This window comes from Bubalus kerabau, chromosome 10 (genome assembly GCF_029407905.1).
Source record: "Bubalus kerabau isolate K-KA32 ecotype Philippines breed swamp buffalo chromosome 10, PCC_UOA_SB_1v2, whole genome shotgun sequence".
Classification (NCBI taxonomy): Eukaryota; Metazoa; Chordata; class Mammalia; order Artiodactyla; family Bovidae; genus Bubalus; species Bubalus kerabau.
Genome location: NC_073633.1, coordinates 56,419,005 through 56,436,224, shown reverse-complemented (window position 1 = coordinate 56,436,224; position 17,220 = coordinate 56,419,005). Strand labels below are relative to the sequence as shown.

Below are 17,220 nucleotides of genomic sequence, written 5' to 3'. Positions count from 1 at the left end.
AGTCCAGTGAAATTTGAACTAAAGATGTCTTCTTTTACTCATGAATCTTTTACTGGGAATATTTCTCTGGAACAACATTCTTCACTGTTTTATAATCCTTTGAATTGCATATTAAATAGGACATTCTTGAAAATCTAATACATATGGATGCATCTATAATTTCTGATGTTAAGCATTTTTAAATAGGCCTCGATGTTACTCTGAGTGTGGGGTTTGAGTTATGATAAACGTCTATGGTAAAAGTGTTGCAAATCGCTAGAAGTTGAAGCTTGTCTTTTATTAAAAGTTCCTGATTTGAAATACTGATGGCAAGTAGAAAGTTAAATTTTTAGTATTTTTAAGTACAGTAATTATTTTTAATAATAAATGAATACTACCTATAAGAAATTAGAATGTAAAACATGATTTACAGTAGCTTGTAATACATGTTTATTTGCTGGAGCCAGAATTAAAGGCATGTTGAAAGGATCCTTAAGTTTTTTAGTTCTTATTTTGAAAAAAAAACCTACATTCTTCTCTTTGATTCCAGTTAACAGTACTTACAGTATAATTATTTTACAATTTGAACTTAAAAACTCATCAGTACTATATGATTTACTGCATATTCTAAATCAGTGAAACTTGAACTGAGAAAATTTTTTTTTTTTTTAGCCACGCTGCATGGCTTGCAGGATCTTAGTCTCCCGACCAGGGATCTGACCTGTGCCTCCCTGTTCTGAAGTGTGGTGCCCTCACCACTGGACCACCAGGGAATTTCCAAGAAATTGTATTATTTATGTATTATTTAGTGATCCATTTTACCATAAGTAATGAAAAATAGACTGCAGCATAGGAATCAAATAATTCATGGACAAATTAAAAATCTTTGTCTCCTGAGTTCCATCTCAACTTTCTGTTTGAATGTCAAACTAAATTTCACAGTTATGAAGCAGATATCATTTCTTATACAAACTTACCAAATTTTTTGTTTTCAATAGGTGTAGGGATCTTAATTTTTGGAGTTTCCTAAACCTTAGAGTCAACTTTAGAGTTAATTTTTCTTTTCCCATTATTCTCCACTTTTCATTGGTCATAAAGTTCTGTCAATTCTTCATTTAAAATATATTTCAGATGATGTTTTATATAAGACTTCATTGAAAGAAAGTGTTACTGTTTTTGGAAGTCTGTATATTAATTTTGTATCCTGCAATTTTATCAAACTCATTGATGAGTTCTGGTGGTTTCTTGGTGTTTTTAGGATTTTCTGTGTATAGCATGTCATCTGCAAACATTGACAGTTTTACTTCCTCTTTTCCAATTTGGATTCCTTTTATTTCTTTTTCTGGCATGGTTGCTATGATTAGGACTTCCAATACTATGTTGAATAAAAGTGGTGACGGAAATTCCCTGGAGGTCCAGAGGTTAGAACTTTGTACTTCCACTGTAGGGGACACAGGTTCAATCCCTGGCTGGGAAACTAAGGTCCCAGAGCCACATGGTGCAGCCAAAAAAAAAATGTGTGAGGAAGCATCCTTGTCTTCTTCCTGATCTGAGAAGAAATGGTAAAGTGCTTTTCACCACTGAGTATGATGTTAGCTGTGGACTTGTCATAAGTGGCCTTTATTATGTTGAGGTGTGTTTTCTCTATACCCAATTTGTTGAGAACTTTTATCATAAATTAATACTGAATTTTGTCAAAAGTTTTTTGTGCATCTGTTGAGATGAACATATAATTTTTATTCATCAGTTTGTTAATGTGATGTATCACATTGATTGATTTGCAGATATTGAACTGAACCATCTTTGCATCCCTGGGATAAATTCCACTTGATCATGGTGTGTAATCCTTTTTATGTATTGTTGAATTCGGTTTGCTGATATTTTGCTAAGGATTTTTGCATCTATGTTCATCAGTGATATTGACCTATAATTTTCATTTTTGTGTGATATCTTTGGTTTTGGTATCAAAGTGATAACTTGCCTCGTAGAATGAGTTCAGAAGCATTTTTTTGTGTGCAATATTTGGAATAGTTTGAAAAGAATAGGTATTAACTCTTTTCTAAATGTTTGTTAGAATTCATCCTATTTTTTGAATAATTATTATTGTACTAAACATCAATAGGCTTGGAAACAAAGCTGTAAAACAACAGACAACACACACACAATTATTTGCTACCGATGCATGGTTGACCAGTGTCCTACCTAATCAATAGGTTTTTTGTTTTGTTTTGTTGGGTCTTCGCTGCTGTGTGGGCTTTTCTCCAGTTTTGGAGAGCGAGGGCTACTTTCTAGTTGCAGTGTACCGGCTTCTCATTGGAGTGGCTTTTCTTGTGAAGCACAGGCTCACAACTGTGAGTGCTTGGGTTCACAATAGTTATGTCACGTAGGCTCAGTAGTTGTGGCTCCCAGGCTCTACAGCTTAGGCTCAATAATCGAGGCACACGGGCATAGCTGCTCTGTGACATGTGGGATCTTCCTGGATCAAGGACAGAACCTGTGTCTCCTGCATTTGCAGACAGATTCTTACCACTGAGCTACTAGGGAGCCTGATCTTGGACTTTTATTTGTTGGGAGTTTTTTAAATTACTGATTCAGTTTCATTACAGGTAATTGATCTGTTCATATTTTCTTTTTTTTCCTGGTTCAGTCTTGAGACATTATACATTTCTAGAAATTTGTGCATTTCTTCTAAGGTTGTCTGTTTTATTGGAGTATAATTGTTGGTGTGTGCTTAGTCACTTCAGTCGTGGCCGACTGTTCGTGACCCTATGGACTACAAGCCCACCAGTCTCCTCTGTCCATGGAATTCTCCAGGCAAGAATATTGTAGTGGGTTGCCATTTCCTCCTCCAGGGGATCTTCCTGACCCAGGGATTGAACTTGTGTCTCTTGTGTCTCCTGCATGGGCAGGCAGGTTCTTTACCGCTAGTGCCACCTCAGAAGCATAATTGTTGGTGGTACTCTCTTATGATCCTTTGTATTTCTGTGGTGATAATTGTACCTTCTTTTTCATTTTTATTTTTATTGATTTGGGCCCCCTCTCTTTTTTTCTTGATGAGTCTGGCTAAAGGTTTATCAGTTTTGTTATATCTTCTCAAAGAACTAGCTCTTAGTTTCATTGATTTTTTCCCCCCTGTATTCTTGGCTAGCTTTCCCATAACATGTTTTTGTGTGTGTGGTTTTTTTTCCTTTAATAAACTCTAAAGAGACAACGGAAAGAAAGTCTTAGGATCATTAACAAAATCTTCGGCATTTGCTTTTGTGGTGATGGTGGTAGAGGGAAGCAAAAAGAGAAGGAGCTTTCAGGAAGATCATTTTGTGGTTAAAAAAAATTAAAATCTGTTGATGGTTCCTAAGTATTGGTGGGAAACAAGTATTTCTTCACTGTTGTACTCTTTAATCTCTAGCTTTAGTGAACATCCAGGATTTTTAGTTGGCTAAGATTCAGGAACTGAATATACTACTGAGTATACTTGGGAATAGTCAGTTAAAATATTTACATATTTGTTGTCTCACGTCTAAAATCTATATAAAGATTGTCATTTCCTGTTTCAAATACTTGAAGCAAGATGTGGTAGGCGGTTGTTATTATTTGGAAATTGCAAGACTAAAACCTGAAATCATCTATTTGCAGAAATCTAGGATTATAGAATGTATTTCCCAAATACATACACTTGTTAGTATTTTGCTTTTTTATTTTGACAATTTTATAGTAAGATCACTACATTGACCAAAAGAGGATAAGCTGTTTGTTTATGGAATTTTCTAGTAAAATATATATATTTATTTTACTTTTGGCTATTCTGGGTCTTTGTTGCTCTGCAGGGGCATTCTCTAGTTGTGGTACACAGGCTTCTCATTATGGTGGCTTCTCTTACTGCAGAGCACAGGCTCTGGAGTGTGTGGGCTTCAGTAGTCGTGGCTTGCAGGCTCTGGAGCACAGGCTCAGTAGTTGTGGCTCACAGGCTTGTGTGCTCCACAGCATATGGGATCTTTCCAGACCAGGGATTGAACCCACCGTGTCCCTTGCATTGGCAGGTAGACTCTTCACCACTGGACCACCAGGGAAGCCCTCTAGTGAATCTGTTTCTGTACTGGATTTGTCTGGAATAAAAGAATGTATAGGTCTTATTTTTTCAAAAAGCATTGTTAGGTGTAAATGGGACTTTCAGATTGGTCTGACAATTATTCAGAATGTAAATATTCACAGTGTATGTAAACTACTAGTTTAAATATCAGACCTTCAAAGTGGTACTGAAACACCTTGATGAAATATTACCTAAAAGCAGTTAAAATCATCTAAAGCAGTATTCTGCATACTTTTCCTGTAAAGGTACGTGCGTGCTAAGTTGCTTCAGTTGTGTCCAACTTCTGTGCGACCCTATGGACTGTAGCTTGCCAGGCTCCTCTGTCCATGGGATTCTCCAGCAAGAATACTGGAGTGGGTTGCCATGCCCTCCTCCAGGGGATTTTCCTGACTCAGGGATCGGAACCAGTCTCATATCTGCTGTATTAGCAGGCCAGGTCTCTACCACTAGTGCCACCTGGGAAGGCCTCCTGTAAAGGACCAAATAGTAAATATTTTTAGGCTTTATGGGCTGTACCTGGTCTCTGCTGCAAAGATTCAACTTTGCTAATATAGTGCAAAGCAGCCAGAGACAATACATAAACAAATGAGAGTGACACCCAATAAAACTTTATTTAGAAAAGCAGGGGACTTTAACTTGCCAATGAATTTCAACTTAAAAAATAATATTTATGGGAACTCTCAGTACTTGCTGCTCAGCTTTTCTGTAAACCTAAAACTGCTCCAAAAAAAGTCTATTACAGTTTCTGGGACTTCCTTGGCAGTCCAGTGGTTAAGACTCTGTACTTCCTCTGTAGGGGGCATTGGTTCAATCCCTGGTCAGAGAACTAAGATCCCACATGCCACATGGTGCAGCCAAAAAAAAAAGTCTATTACAATTTTTCTAAATGTCCTAGAAAATAAAAATTATTTAGAATGATCAAAACCTCATGACATCTGTTGGTTTTCACTGAGTGATAAAGCCCCCGGGTGACTAACTCATCTGTTCCAACTGTCAGGTATGCTTTCAGAGGGTCTAAAACCATCCTGTTTTACAAGGATTTTTTTTAAGACTTAAAAGCAAACAAAGAGGTAGAGGTGTCACATACTGTTACTGCATTTGATAACATAAATACTCAGAGCACCTTCCTCAACACTTGTTGGAGGAGTTGCTGATTTAAATGATTTCCTTGGTTGAACAGAAAATAATTGCTAAAATATTAATTGTTGAAGATTTTTGAATTATGCTGCTATTCTATCATTGATATGTTAATTTCTTTGAGTTTGCATCCTATAGTATTTATTTTTCTTCTATAAATATACCAAGGAGTATCCTTTTTAGTAAATCAGCTAAAATATTTACAATCATTGGCTGTAATATCTGTATAACTCAGCTGATAATTCATTTGAAAAATTTAGACTGTGTTGCAGCTGAATTAACTTTTGAAACTTAAATGTGACTATAACATATATATCTACTTTTAAACTTTTTATCGTGACATGTAGCACAGAAAATACATAAAACAGAGATGTCCAGTTTAACAGGTTAATTATAAACCAAACAGTGGAACTACCATGCAAGTCAAAATATAAAGCATTGCCAGCACCCCAGAAGCCTCTTGTATGTCTTGTTCTAACTATAACCCCTTCCCTTATTCCTAGGGTTAACTACAGTCCTGATTTTTATAGTATCCATTTTCTTTTTTTAGTACATGTGCAGCTCTAAATAGTGTAGTTTGTTTTGCCTGTTTTTTAAAATTTTACAGATGGGCTCATATAGTATGAATACTTCAGTTTATGACTAATCCTTTATACTGTATTCATTTTAGCTATTCAACAACAACAATAAAAAATGGTCAAGGTAGACTGAAGTGATGGGATATTGAGCTGTGTTCCAGCCTGTCTTCAGAAAAATTGCTTCATGGGTGATCTGTCAAAACATGTTTGGTGCCACTTCCTGCCCTTTAACTGCATTTTCTGTCATGCAGGACACTGTTGCATGTGCCTAATGACAATCAGGATGGGTGATGAAAGGCATAGCGCTTGTTTTTGAAAACAGATTTCTCAGTGATTCTGTGAGATCTTGAATTTTATGGTGATAGAATTGTGTTAAACTAATCTTTAATACAACAAAGCTATTGTTGTATTAAAGATTAGTTAAAGTGAGTATGGTATACATATAGTAGATACATATAATATAGATATATACTTGTGTTTCTGACTGAAGAAACACTTTAATTACCTAAAACATTTGATTTTATAGAAAAAATACTTTGTTTTTCAGGTGAAACTTCCACCGATGATGGAAATCATAACTGCTGAACAGCTGATGGAATATTTAGGTTAGTGTTGAAAAGTGAATGATTTTTATATCTCTTTCAAGATAAAACAAAGTTTTCAAAGCTAATATTATTACCAAATTTCACCTTTTTGAAGCTATTTTTAATCTCGTAACTAAATAATTTTATTAGTGTGTTTCTGTTCTTGGATGTTACAGACTTCTTTCTAACCAGCGTTAAAATTTTTTAATGTAAATAAAGAGACTAGTGACATCTAGAAAACAACAAGGTATATATTAATTCCAATAAATTACAGAATGGGAAATGGCACAGAAACTCTTAACACTGCATGTAGAGAGTGTTTAAAAATATTGAATAGACTTGAATTAAAATCCAGGAAGTGATTTAGAGCAGTGCTACCCAAAATATGGTTCACGAACCTATGCCAGTCAATAAAATGTTAGACCAGTCTGCAGTGAAATAGAGGCTTGTACTAGAGTATAAAACATTTACTTTAGGAAGCACACTGTTTAGTCCGTCTGAAATATTTTTATAGCGAGTTTTTCTTGATGAAGGAAGCAGCATATTGAGTTGCATTCTTATGCAAGCTTCTTATTTTAAAACAGACCATAATACACAGTTTGCAGATCAGCTGCATTCAGTAGAACTTGTTTACAGAGCAGGTAGTTATTTATTACACTGAGGTCTTTTACAACTTAACAAATAAGAAGTTATATATTTGCACTGTTACCAAATGAGAAATCTTAATCCATATTCTTATTTTTAGTAATTAAATTTCTATTAAAAAGATCTTATTAGCTGATTAGTTTGTCTGTGCTCTTCCAGACAACTAGCTAACTGATTTTTTTGTGAGATGTAAGTTTAGTGAAATAATTGAGATTACAGCTTTTGGAAGACCTTTTTACTTATATAATTAATATAATTTAATCTTATTCACTAGCTAGGGAACCTCATCATTAAGTGTAGATTACTTCACTATCTAGATATCTGAAAATAAAGTTTCTCTTTATACCTCTTTTTACTCTAGCTTGGTGATTCTTAAACTTTGTGATTTCTAAATTATATTTCATAGGAAAAGGCTGAAATATGCTTAGTGGTTTTGAGGAACAGCCAGAAGGACTGCCCAGGACTGCAAAGGGAAAGTGTCAGGAGATGAGGTTAGAGACAATGGAATCATATCATATGGAGTATCCTAGGCCTTTATAGCAACTTTGACTTTTGCTGTGGGTGATCTGAGAAACCATTAAAGGATTTTGAACCGAGGACTGACATGATCTGACTTTGAGATTCTTTAACAAGAATTCTCTGGCTTCAAACAGGGTAACAGAAGTGAGATATAAAATATGGTCAGATTCTGAGTATAGAGCAGACAGAATTTGCTGATTAGTTGAATGTGGAGTTAGAGTGAAGTCAGGAGTTACCCAGTGATTTTTGGCTTGAACAACTGGAAGGATGGCATTAACATCAACTGAAACAGGAACAAATGGAAGGAATATGTTTACGGAAGAATATCAGGATTTTGGTTTGGGGATGTTTATTACTCCTTGGAAGGAAAGTTATGACCAACCTAGATAGCATATTCAAAAGTAGAGACATTACTTTGCCAACAAAGGTTCGTCTAGTCAAGGCTGTGGTTTTTCCTGTGGTCATGTATGGATGTGAGAGTTGGACTGTGAAGAAGGCTGAGCACCGAAGAACTGATGCTTTTGAACTGTGGTGTTGGAGAAGACTCTTGAGAGTCCCTTGGACTGCAAGGAGATCCAACCAGTCCATTCTGAAGGAGATCAGCCCTGGGATTTCTTTGGAAGGAATGATGGTAAAGCTGAAACTCCAGTACTTTGGCCACCTCATGTGAAGAGTTGACTCATTGGAAAAGACTCTGATACTGGGAGGGATTGGGGGCAGGAGGAGAAGGGGACGACAGAGAATGAGATGGCTGGATGGCATCACTGACTTGATGGATGTGAGTCTCAGTGAACTCTGGGAGTTGGTGATGGACAGGGAGGCCTGGCGCGCTGCAATTCATGGGGTCGCAAAGAGTCGGACACGACTGAGCGACTGATCTGATCTGATCTGATTGACTTTCCAGTGGAGATATCAGGGAGGCAGTGGGATATATAAATCTAGAGCCTAGAAGACAGGTCTAGATCAGCACTGTACAGTGAACCTTTGTGTGTTGATGGAAATGTTCTTTATCTGTGCTATCCATTTTCTTAGCCACTAACCACATATAGCTCTTGATGTAGCAAATATTCAGCTACATTTTAAATTGTAGGAAAATTGAATATTTAATTTTAATTTAAATTAATATAGCCACATGTCACTACTGGCTGTTGTGTTGGACAGTGCATATCTAGCCTGTAAATACCCATTTGGGAACAGTAACTATCATATAAAGGATCATTACACTGAGTCACAAATAATATAACCATAGACAGAGAAGACATCAGTGGACTGAATCTGGGACATGCCAGTGATTAGAAGCTGGAGAAGAGGAAGAATAGATAGAAACTCAGCTATGTAGAAGAAAAACTGGAGACTGATTTCCTAGAATCTAAATGAAGCGTTTCAGTAAAGAATGAGAGACTATCTGAGTCAAATGTTGCTAATAGGCCTTGCAGGATTAAGACTAAAAATTAACCACTGATTGAAGCCATACAGAGGTACTTGGTAACTTCAGTAAGTCCACAGGATGAAAACCTGACTGGAGTAGGCACAAGAGAAAATCAGAAGTCCTAAGACATAACCAATAGGAATGGAACATAATGCAGCCACTGTGGAAAACAGTGTGTTAGTTCCTTAAATAGCTAATATAGAATTACCATATAACCCTATACTTCCCCCAAGAGGAGTAAAGACATATGTCCATACAAAAACTTGTATAGGAACGTTCATAGCAGCATTATTCATATATGCCAAAAAATTGGAAACAATCCAGATAGCCATCAACTGATGAATAAACCAACTATGGTATATCCATACAATGAAACATTATTCAGCCATAAAAGGAAATGTACTGATGTATTCTGTAATATAAACCTTAAAGATGTTGTGCTAAGTCAAAGAAGCCAAGTCATGAAAGACCACTTATTATGTGATTCCATTTATATGAAATGTTCAGAATAGGCAAATTTAGAGACAGAAAGTAGGCTTCGTGGTTGCTTAGGACTGGGAAATATAGGGGGGAAATAGAGATTGACTGCTAAAGGGTATAGAACTTCTTTTGGGGGAGCCAAAATGTTCCAAAATTAGATCATGATGATAATTTCACAATCCTGTTAATATAGTTCAAAAACATTGAACTGTACACATTAAATGGGTTAATTTTATGGTATGTGAGTTATGTTTCAATAAAGCTGATTTTAACAAGAGAAAGTTGGAGGAAAGGAATTGAAAAATATACTTTAGATAAATGAAGAATTAGTCTTAGGTATACAGGTAGTTCATCCTTAGCAATAGAAGAGAAGATAGACTGTTAAAAATAGGTGCAGGTTGGAATTCCTTAGTGGTCTAGTGGTTAAGAATATGCCTGCCAATGCAGGGGACATGGGTTTGTTCCACGGCCTGGGAGGATCCCACATGCCACAGAGCATGTGTGCCACAACTACTGACCTTCCTACACCACAGCTACTGAAGCCTGAATGCTCTAGGGCCTGAGCTCTACATCAAGAAGAGCCATCACAATGAGAAGCCCACACACTGCTACTGGAGAGTAGCCCTCGCTTACTGCAACTAAAGAAAGCCCACAGGCAGCAACAAAGACTCAGCGCAGCCAAAAATAAATAAATACAAAAAAATTTTTAAAGATACAGGTAGATGGGTAGATGTGGGTATGGTAGCATGTAGAAGGTCTTTTAAGTACTTTTATTTTCTCAATAAATGGGAAATCAGGTCATCAGCTGAGAGTGAGAATGAAGGAGGAGTTATTGAAGATGAGAAGGAAGGTATAAAATAGTTGCTTAGACAAGTGGGAGAGTGAATGAGGAGATGCAATATGATTCCTGGGTTTTACCCTGGGGTTAGTGAGACCAGCCAGCATTGGTGGTATGATTTCTATAGTCACATTCTGCTGCATGAGTATAGGCCTGAATAGTGGAGGAGCAGGGTTTAACCAGAGCTGGGTTTTTGCCAAGTGAGTATGTTGAAGAGGGTCTAGGGAATTGAAGTTATGTGTAGATATACCTGTGATATAATAATGAGCCATAATATTTAAGTTACATGAAGAGGAGATGCAGATATAAATACATTGAAGAAAAATGTGACAGGATTTAGTGGATTGTAGGCCCTAATACAGTCAAAGAATTTTTGGAACCTGGTAGTAACAAAATTGTGTGATCATAGGGAATGAGTTTCTGACATAAGGTGGAATATATGATTTTTGTTGGAAAAGAGGTCAAGAAACAGAAAGGCCAGAATATTAGGTGGGTCATCTCTATGAGCATTAAAATTATGAAAAATTACAGCAGGATTTGTATCAGAGAGAGATAGTGAGCTAGGAATGAGAGAGATTGACCTAAAAGTTTGTAGAGAACTATAACCAGGTGGGTGAATAATGGGTAGTAGTGTATCATGGCATAGGTTTTAAAACTGAGTTTTAGGGAGGATAGGGGGAAAGAATGATCGTAAGGAACAAGTAGATATCTGCCACCAGCAGATTCACTGGTAAAGAAGTATAAGCGAGAAAGGAGCTATCACTTAAAAGGACTGCAGTGTCATCAAGGCAGAGCCAAATTTCATTTAGGCAGAAGGCGAAGGAAACATTAAGAAAAAACATTTAGTAGCTTTGTTGAGAGACCATGAGTTCCAGAAGATGTTGAAATTCAAAATAGGAATTTAGAAGTCATGGATGGGAAGATCCCCTGGAGAAGGAAATGGCAACCCACTCCAGTATTATTGCCTGGAAAATTTCATGACAGAGGAGCCTAGTAGGCTACAGTCCATGGGGTCGCAAAGTGTTGGACATGACTGAGCGAATGAGCACACACAAGTCTAAAGATTATATTTAAATCTGTGGAAACATGAGATCATTAAGAGAGAAAGAATAAAGAGAGAAGTGGGTGCAGGATTGTCTCCTGAAGTTTCCCAGCATGCCCAAATTGGGTAGAACAGTGTTTCTCAACCTTTTTTTTCAGTATTGTCCCCATAAGGAGCCTTTGAAGACATCTTTGTCCTAATCACTCCAGGAAATTTTAATACCACAGACATACTGTGTGTCTCTTCGTGCTCTATGGCCCTTTGAAGGCCACAAGCGCTTATAATATCTAAGATATTTTTGCCCCTACCCTCCCAGAATCAGTTTTTGCCCTCTTGTGGGGGCAGCATCACCCCTACTGAAATATATAGGTTAGAGGACAGAATGGTAAGGGAAGAAGTAGCCACTAAGAAAGGAGAAAAGCCAGAAGAGGGTGATTCAGTGAAGCCAAGAAGAGAAGAGTGCTAGGAGGGAGAATAAGAGAGTATTGAATACTGGAGAATATTCTCTACATAATTTGGCAACATGGAAGTTATTGTAACCTTCACAGAAACAATGTCAGTAGAGTGACGGGATGGAAATGAAATAGTGAGTTGAGGAGCATCTAAGAGATAAGTAAGTGAAGACTCAAATGCAGATAACTTCTGAGAAGTTTGTCTATGGATGGGTATGAGAAGTAGGTGAAAAGTAGGAAAAGGTTTAGTAGAGAACATGTGACTTATCTTGGGTTTTGTGGTATACTTAGAATCCTTGTAAAGAAGGTGGTATACTTAGATCCCTTGTAAAAAAGGAGAAAGATCGTTTTAGGGCTAGGTGTAAACTATTTTAAGCTCAAGCTCAAGGTAAAAAAATGTAAGGCATTTTTTTTCCTTAATTTTATTTATTTTTTGGGGTGGGGCTGTGTTGTGTCTTTGTTGCTGTGCAGGGTTTTCTCTAGTTGTGGTGAGTGGAGGCTATTCTCTAGCTGTGATGAGTGGGCTTCTCATCGCAGTGGCTTCTCTTGTGGGGCATAAGCTCTGGGGCATGCAGGCTTCAGTAGTTGTGGCACATGGGCTCAGTAGCACAGGCTTAGTAGTTTTGAGGCATGGCATCTTCCCAAATCAGGGCCCGAACCCCTGTCTCCCACACTGGCAGGCAAATTCTTTACCACTGAGCCACCAGGGAAACCCCTGTAAGACATATTTGGAAGAAGGGTGATTTGAGTACAATTTGAATGTGGTTGGTAACTCTGCATGTTACAGAAAGTTGGATTGGAGATTGGATTAGTAGGCCACAGCTAAACTGAGGAGTTTTGGAAGCCAGGCAGAGAAGTTTACTGTGGTAGGCTGCTTCATGTATTTTAGTTCAAGAGGAGTAAACAACATGTTAAGAGTAGTTTTTAGGATTGTCTGGTTGAGACCGATTAGGAAATAGTAATAGCAACTCAGATGTGGTCAAATATCAATAGATTTTTGAATGCCTAATATATATAGAAAACATATATTTTTGAGCCCAGTTTCCTATCCATTTCTTCCATATCCAACCACTATCCATCCTACTTTCTTTGTTCTCATATCATGACTAGAATCACCTAAACCTACACCACCTGGGCATAGTAGCCACTGGCCACAGGTGGCTTTTGAGCACTTGAGATATTGCCAGAGTGAACTGAGATTTTCTGTAAGTGTAAAATATATACTGGATTTCAAAGATTTAGCTCAAAAAAGAATATAACATATCAGTAATTTTTATAATGATTATGTGTTTAAATGATAATATTTTTAATATACTGCACTAAATATAGTATTAAAATTACTTTTACCTAATTCTGGGACTTCCTGGTGGCTCACTGACTAAGACTCTGCACTCCCAATGTAGGGGCCATGGTTCGATTCCTGGTCAGGGAACTAGATCCCACATGCCACAACTAAAGATCCTGTATGCCACAACAAAGATCAAAGATCTCAAGTGCTACAACTAAAACCCGGCACAGCCAAATAAATATTTAAAAAATTTTTTACCTATTTCATTTTACTTTTTAAAAATGTGGCTACTAAAAATTTGAGGTTACATATGGCTTACATTATATTTCTATTGGACAGTGCTAACCTAAACTGTGATACGTCTCCACAGCTTCTTATTTCATCCTGGCTCTGCTCTCTGTGCTACCATAGACTGATATTGTTTACCTAACCTGTTCCTGCTGTTATTACCATCAGTCTACTTGCCTTTTTCTGTTCTGTCTTCTGGGACGAAATAAGCTCTTTTGCTGTTGGTTCCCGTACCTAAAGAATGCAGTTGTAATGGCAGAGACCCGTGAGCAGAAGCAGAAGGCATATGAATGGATGTAGGAAAAGATAAGACTGAAGTAGCAATAAAAGCATCATAAATTATAGTACCTCTGGATTTTATAGATGAGGTAACCAAAGCTCAGAAAGGTTAAATAATATGTGCTCTCTACCTGGGCACCTTCTAGTATTATTTTTTAAATGCTGAAAGGCTAGTATTCTCAAAAGTGTATCTCTTCTCCCTTTCTACCACTCAGGTGTGTATTTTAAATTTGTACTACTTGTCTCTATCTTCCTTTTTCTTTTTTCTTACCCAGCAAATATTTACTGATCACGTACTATGGACACATTGTTTGGAGTTGTCAACAATACAGTCAGTGTAACTGCACAAATGTACTCCACTGAGAAAATGTTAACATGGTATTTTTCTTGGAAAGAAAATAATTAGTACATCTTGGTATTTTAAATTTATCCAACTGCTATGTTGTAAAAAGTCCTAAAGAAGCAGGACATAGAGATTTTTTTAAATTATAGGGAAAAGAAAAATTGATGAAGAAATGTTTAGATCTGGGGTAGGTGAAGAGGTTTGGAAGTCCTGGGTGAGGCTGGGTGAGGGTACTCATCTACTAGGAATAGCATGAAAGTAATATGATCCTAATGGGAGGTTGGGGAGAAGTGAGCAAGAGTGATGTGAGAAGAGAGGTTCTGGAAACCCTGCCTTGCCAAAAATAAAATTTATTCAAGGCCATTTCTGCCAGAACTAACTGTTTAGTTTTCTAAGCTATTTGGATTTTGTTCTCTTGAGATGACTAAAGTTCTCTGGAGGAACCAGAGACATTTTGCATTAATAAGCAAGCACTAGTAGAAATATTGTAAAAGAAAACATTGAAGACTTTCCTGTACCCAGATGAGGAACCATGGGGAATGGGAATTTTGACCTGTGGGTCAGGAATCTGACTGTGGCCGAGTGACTCTCGTTTAAAGTCTCTTACACAGTTGCAGTCAGTGTGTCAGTTGGGGCTGCAGTCTTATCTCCAGGCCCAGCTGAGGAAGATCTGCTTCTAAGCTTACTTACTTGGTTGTTGACAGGATTCAGTTCCTCACAGGTCATTGGACTGAGGTCCTCAGTTTCTCACTGACTGTGGCCAGAGGCCTCCTTCAGTTGCTTGCCACGGCCTCTCCCATAAGGCAGCTCAGAGCATGACACGTGGCATTTTTCAGAGTGAGCAAGTGAGAGAGCACCATAATGAAAGACACAATATTTTCTTTTCTAATTTTGTAAGTGACATTTCATTAATTCTGTTGTATTTTGTTCACTGGAAGTGAGTCCAGTCCACAGTCAAGGGAAGGGGATTATACAGAGGTATGAATACCAGGCAGTAGGGTCCGTCAAAGAGGCTGCCTCCCTTAGTGAGGCCATTCTTTTCTTGTCAAAATCTTTTCTGACCTCAGGAAAAGAGAAGTTGCTTATCTGAGTCTTTCCCAATAATTATTATACTCTTAACACATAAGCTTTAATCTATGATAGCATACCTAGGGTCATTTAGTATTGAATTATATAATATTCTGCATCCTGACCCTGCTAAAATGTTAGAAAAACAGACACTACAGTGTTTTATAAGGATAATTACAGAACTTAAATGAAATATAGGATCAAAGTATAGCAAATATGATCTCAATTATTTGCGTAAATAATGTATAAAATTTACTCAATGTAGTTTTCAGTTAAGTGCTATATTAAAATTTCAACATGTAAATATACAGTGTGCCAGTTATAGTAAGGTTTAAAAAATATTTGTTAAATATACTTGCTTATATATTTCTGTGAATGAATGAATTTAGTATTTTTGGAGTTCCTTTACCTTTGGTAGAATAAAATTGTTATTAGATTTTGCTGTCTTAAAATTCTAAATAAACCCACAGATAATAATATATTGATGTTTATAGGAATTCTTTGATTATCAAAATTGGAGAGATTGAAAGAGTACTGGCTACAGTCTTTGGAAGTTTATTTTGAATTTGAAAATAAAAGTTATATAAAAGCAATTTATCAACTTGTTAGTGGTTTGGGAGGCTGAGAAGCTGGTTATATCACTGTTTATATAAAAATTAATTCCAGATAACGTAAAGACTTAAACATTAAAAAAAAACCCATAAAATTACATGAAGAAAGTATATGTGAATGTTCATATACTCTGAAGAGGTGAAAATCTTTCTAAACATAACGTCAAGCTCAGAAGCTGTAATAGAAGAATATGACTATATTAAAATTAAATATTTCTATGCAGTGAAAAATAGGCAAAAAAGCACCATCATAAAGTCAGAAGCCAATATGGAGAAAAAAATAATGTACCACACATTTAACAGGAAATGTTCTCATTTCTCTAATTGAAAAAGAGTTTTTATAGTTCAACAGTTCAGTTCAGTTCGGTCGCTTAGTCATGTCCGACTCTTTGCAGCCCCATGAATTGCAGCACACCAGGCCTCCCTGTACATCACCAACTCCCGGAGTTCACTCAAACTCACGTCCATCGAGTCAGTGATGCCATCCAGCCATCTCATTCTCTGTCGTCCCCTTCTCCTCCTGCCCCCAATCCTTCCCAGCATCAGAGTCTTTTCCAACGAGTCAATTCTTCACATGAGGTGGCCAAAGTACTGGAGTTTCAGCTTTACCATCATTCCTTCCAAAGGGCTGATCTCCTTCAGCATGGACTGGTTGTATTTCCTTGCAGTCCAAGGGACTCTCAAGAGTCTTCTCCAACACCACAGTTCAAAAGCATCAACTCTTTGGCGCTCAGCTTTCTTCACAGTCCAACTCTCACATCCATACATGACTACTGGAAAAACCATAGCCTTGACTAGACGGATCTTTGTTGGCAAAGTAATGTCTCTGCTTTTGAATATGCTACCTAGGTTCATCATAACTTTCCTTCCAAGGAGTAAGCGTCTTTTAATTTCATGGCTGCACCATCTGCAGTGATTTTGGTGTATAGGCAGGCAATTTGAAGAAAAGTGTATATAACTAATATATATTTTAAAAAGCAAAACATAGATCAAAAGGTACTGCATATATTAAAATGATGCTATATATATTTAAAAAGTGTCACGTATACTAAAAGTCATTTATATATAAAAAAGGTGATACCAAATAAAAATACATGTATAAAAAGATATCAATTTGGAGGGGTGAATAGTTGGTTTACAATAGTTTCAGATGTACAGCCTAGTGATTTGGTATCTTTACAGATTATACTCCACTTAAAATTATACAATAGTGGCTATAATTCCCTGTGCTATACAATATATCCTTGTTGCTTATCTATTTTATACATAGTACTTTGTATCTCAATTCCATACCACTTTCTTGCCTTTCTCCTTTCCCTCTCCCTACTAGTAATCACTAATATATCAATTTCTTAAATGCAAAAAAGTTTTTGTTTACTTCTAAGAAAAACAACATTCAGAAGACTGATAACACCCATTCTTGGAAAGGTATTGGGGTAACAATTATATTGCTGATATCCGTGAAAAAGACTGATAACACCCATTCTTGGAAAGGTATTGGGGTAATAATTATATTGCTGATATCCGTGAAACTTTGTAAAGCCTTTTAGAGTTTTATTGTAGTGACATGGAA

General features: G+C 36.8%; 1 protein-coding gene across 3 annotated transcripts in view; it reads left to right on the top strand.

Moving 5' to 3' along the window:
- Positions 1-17,220, top strand: part of MINDY2 (MINDY lysine 48 deubiquitinase 2) — a 77,252-nt gene that overhangs the window by 12,006 nt on the left and 48,026 nt on the right. For 2 of the 3 annotated variants that reach the window (XM_055537820.1, XM_055537819.1), the window contains exon 2: positions 6,329-6,386. In XM_055537820.1, coding sequence (XP_055393795.1) covers positions 6,329-6,386 — 58 coding nt within the window. Of the gene's footprint in view, positions 1-1,796; positions 1,816-6,328; positions 6,387-17,220 lie in introns of those variants that run through there. The other variant, XM_055537821.1, reaches the window with a different exon arrangement.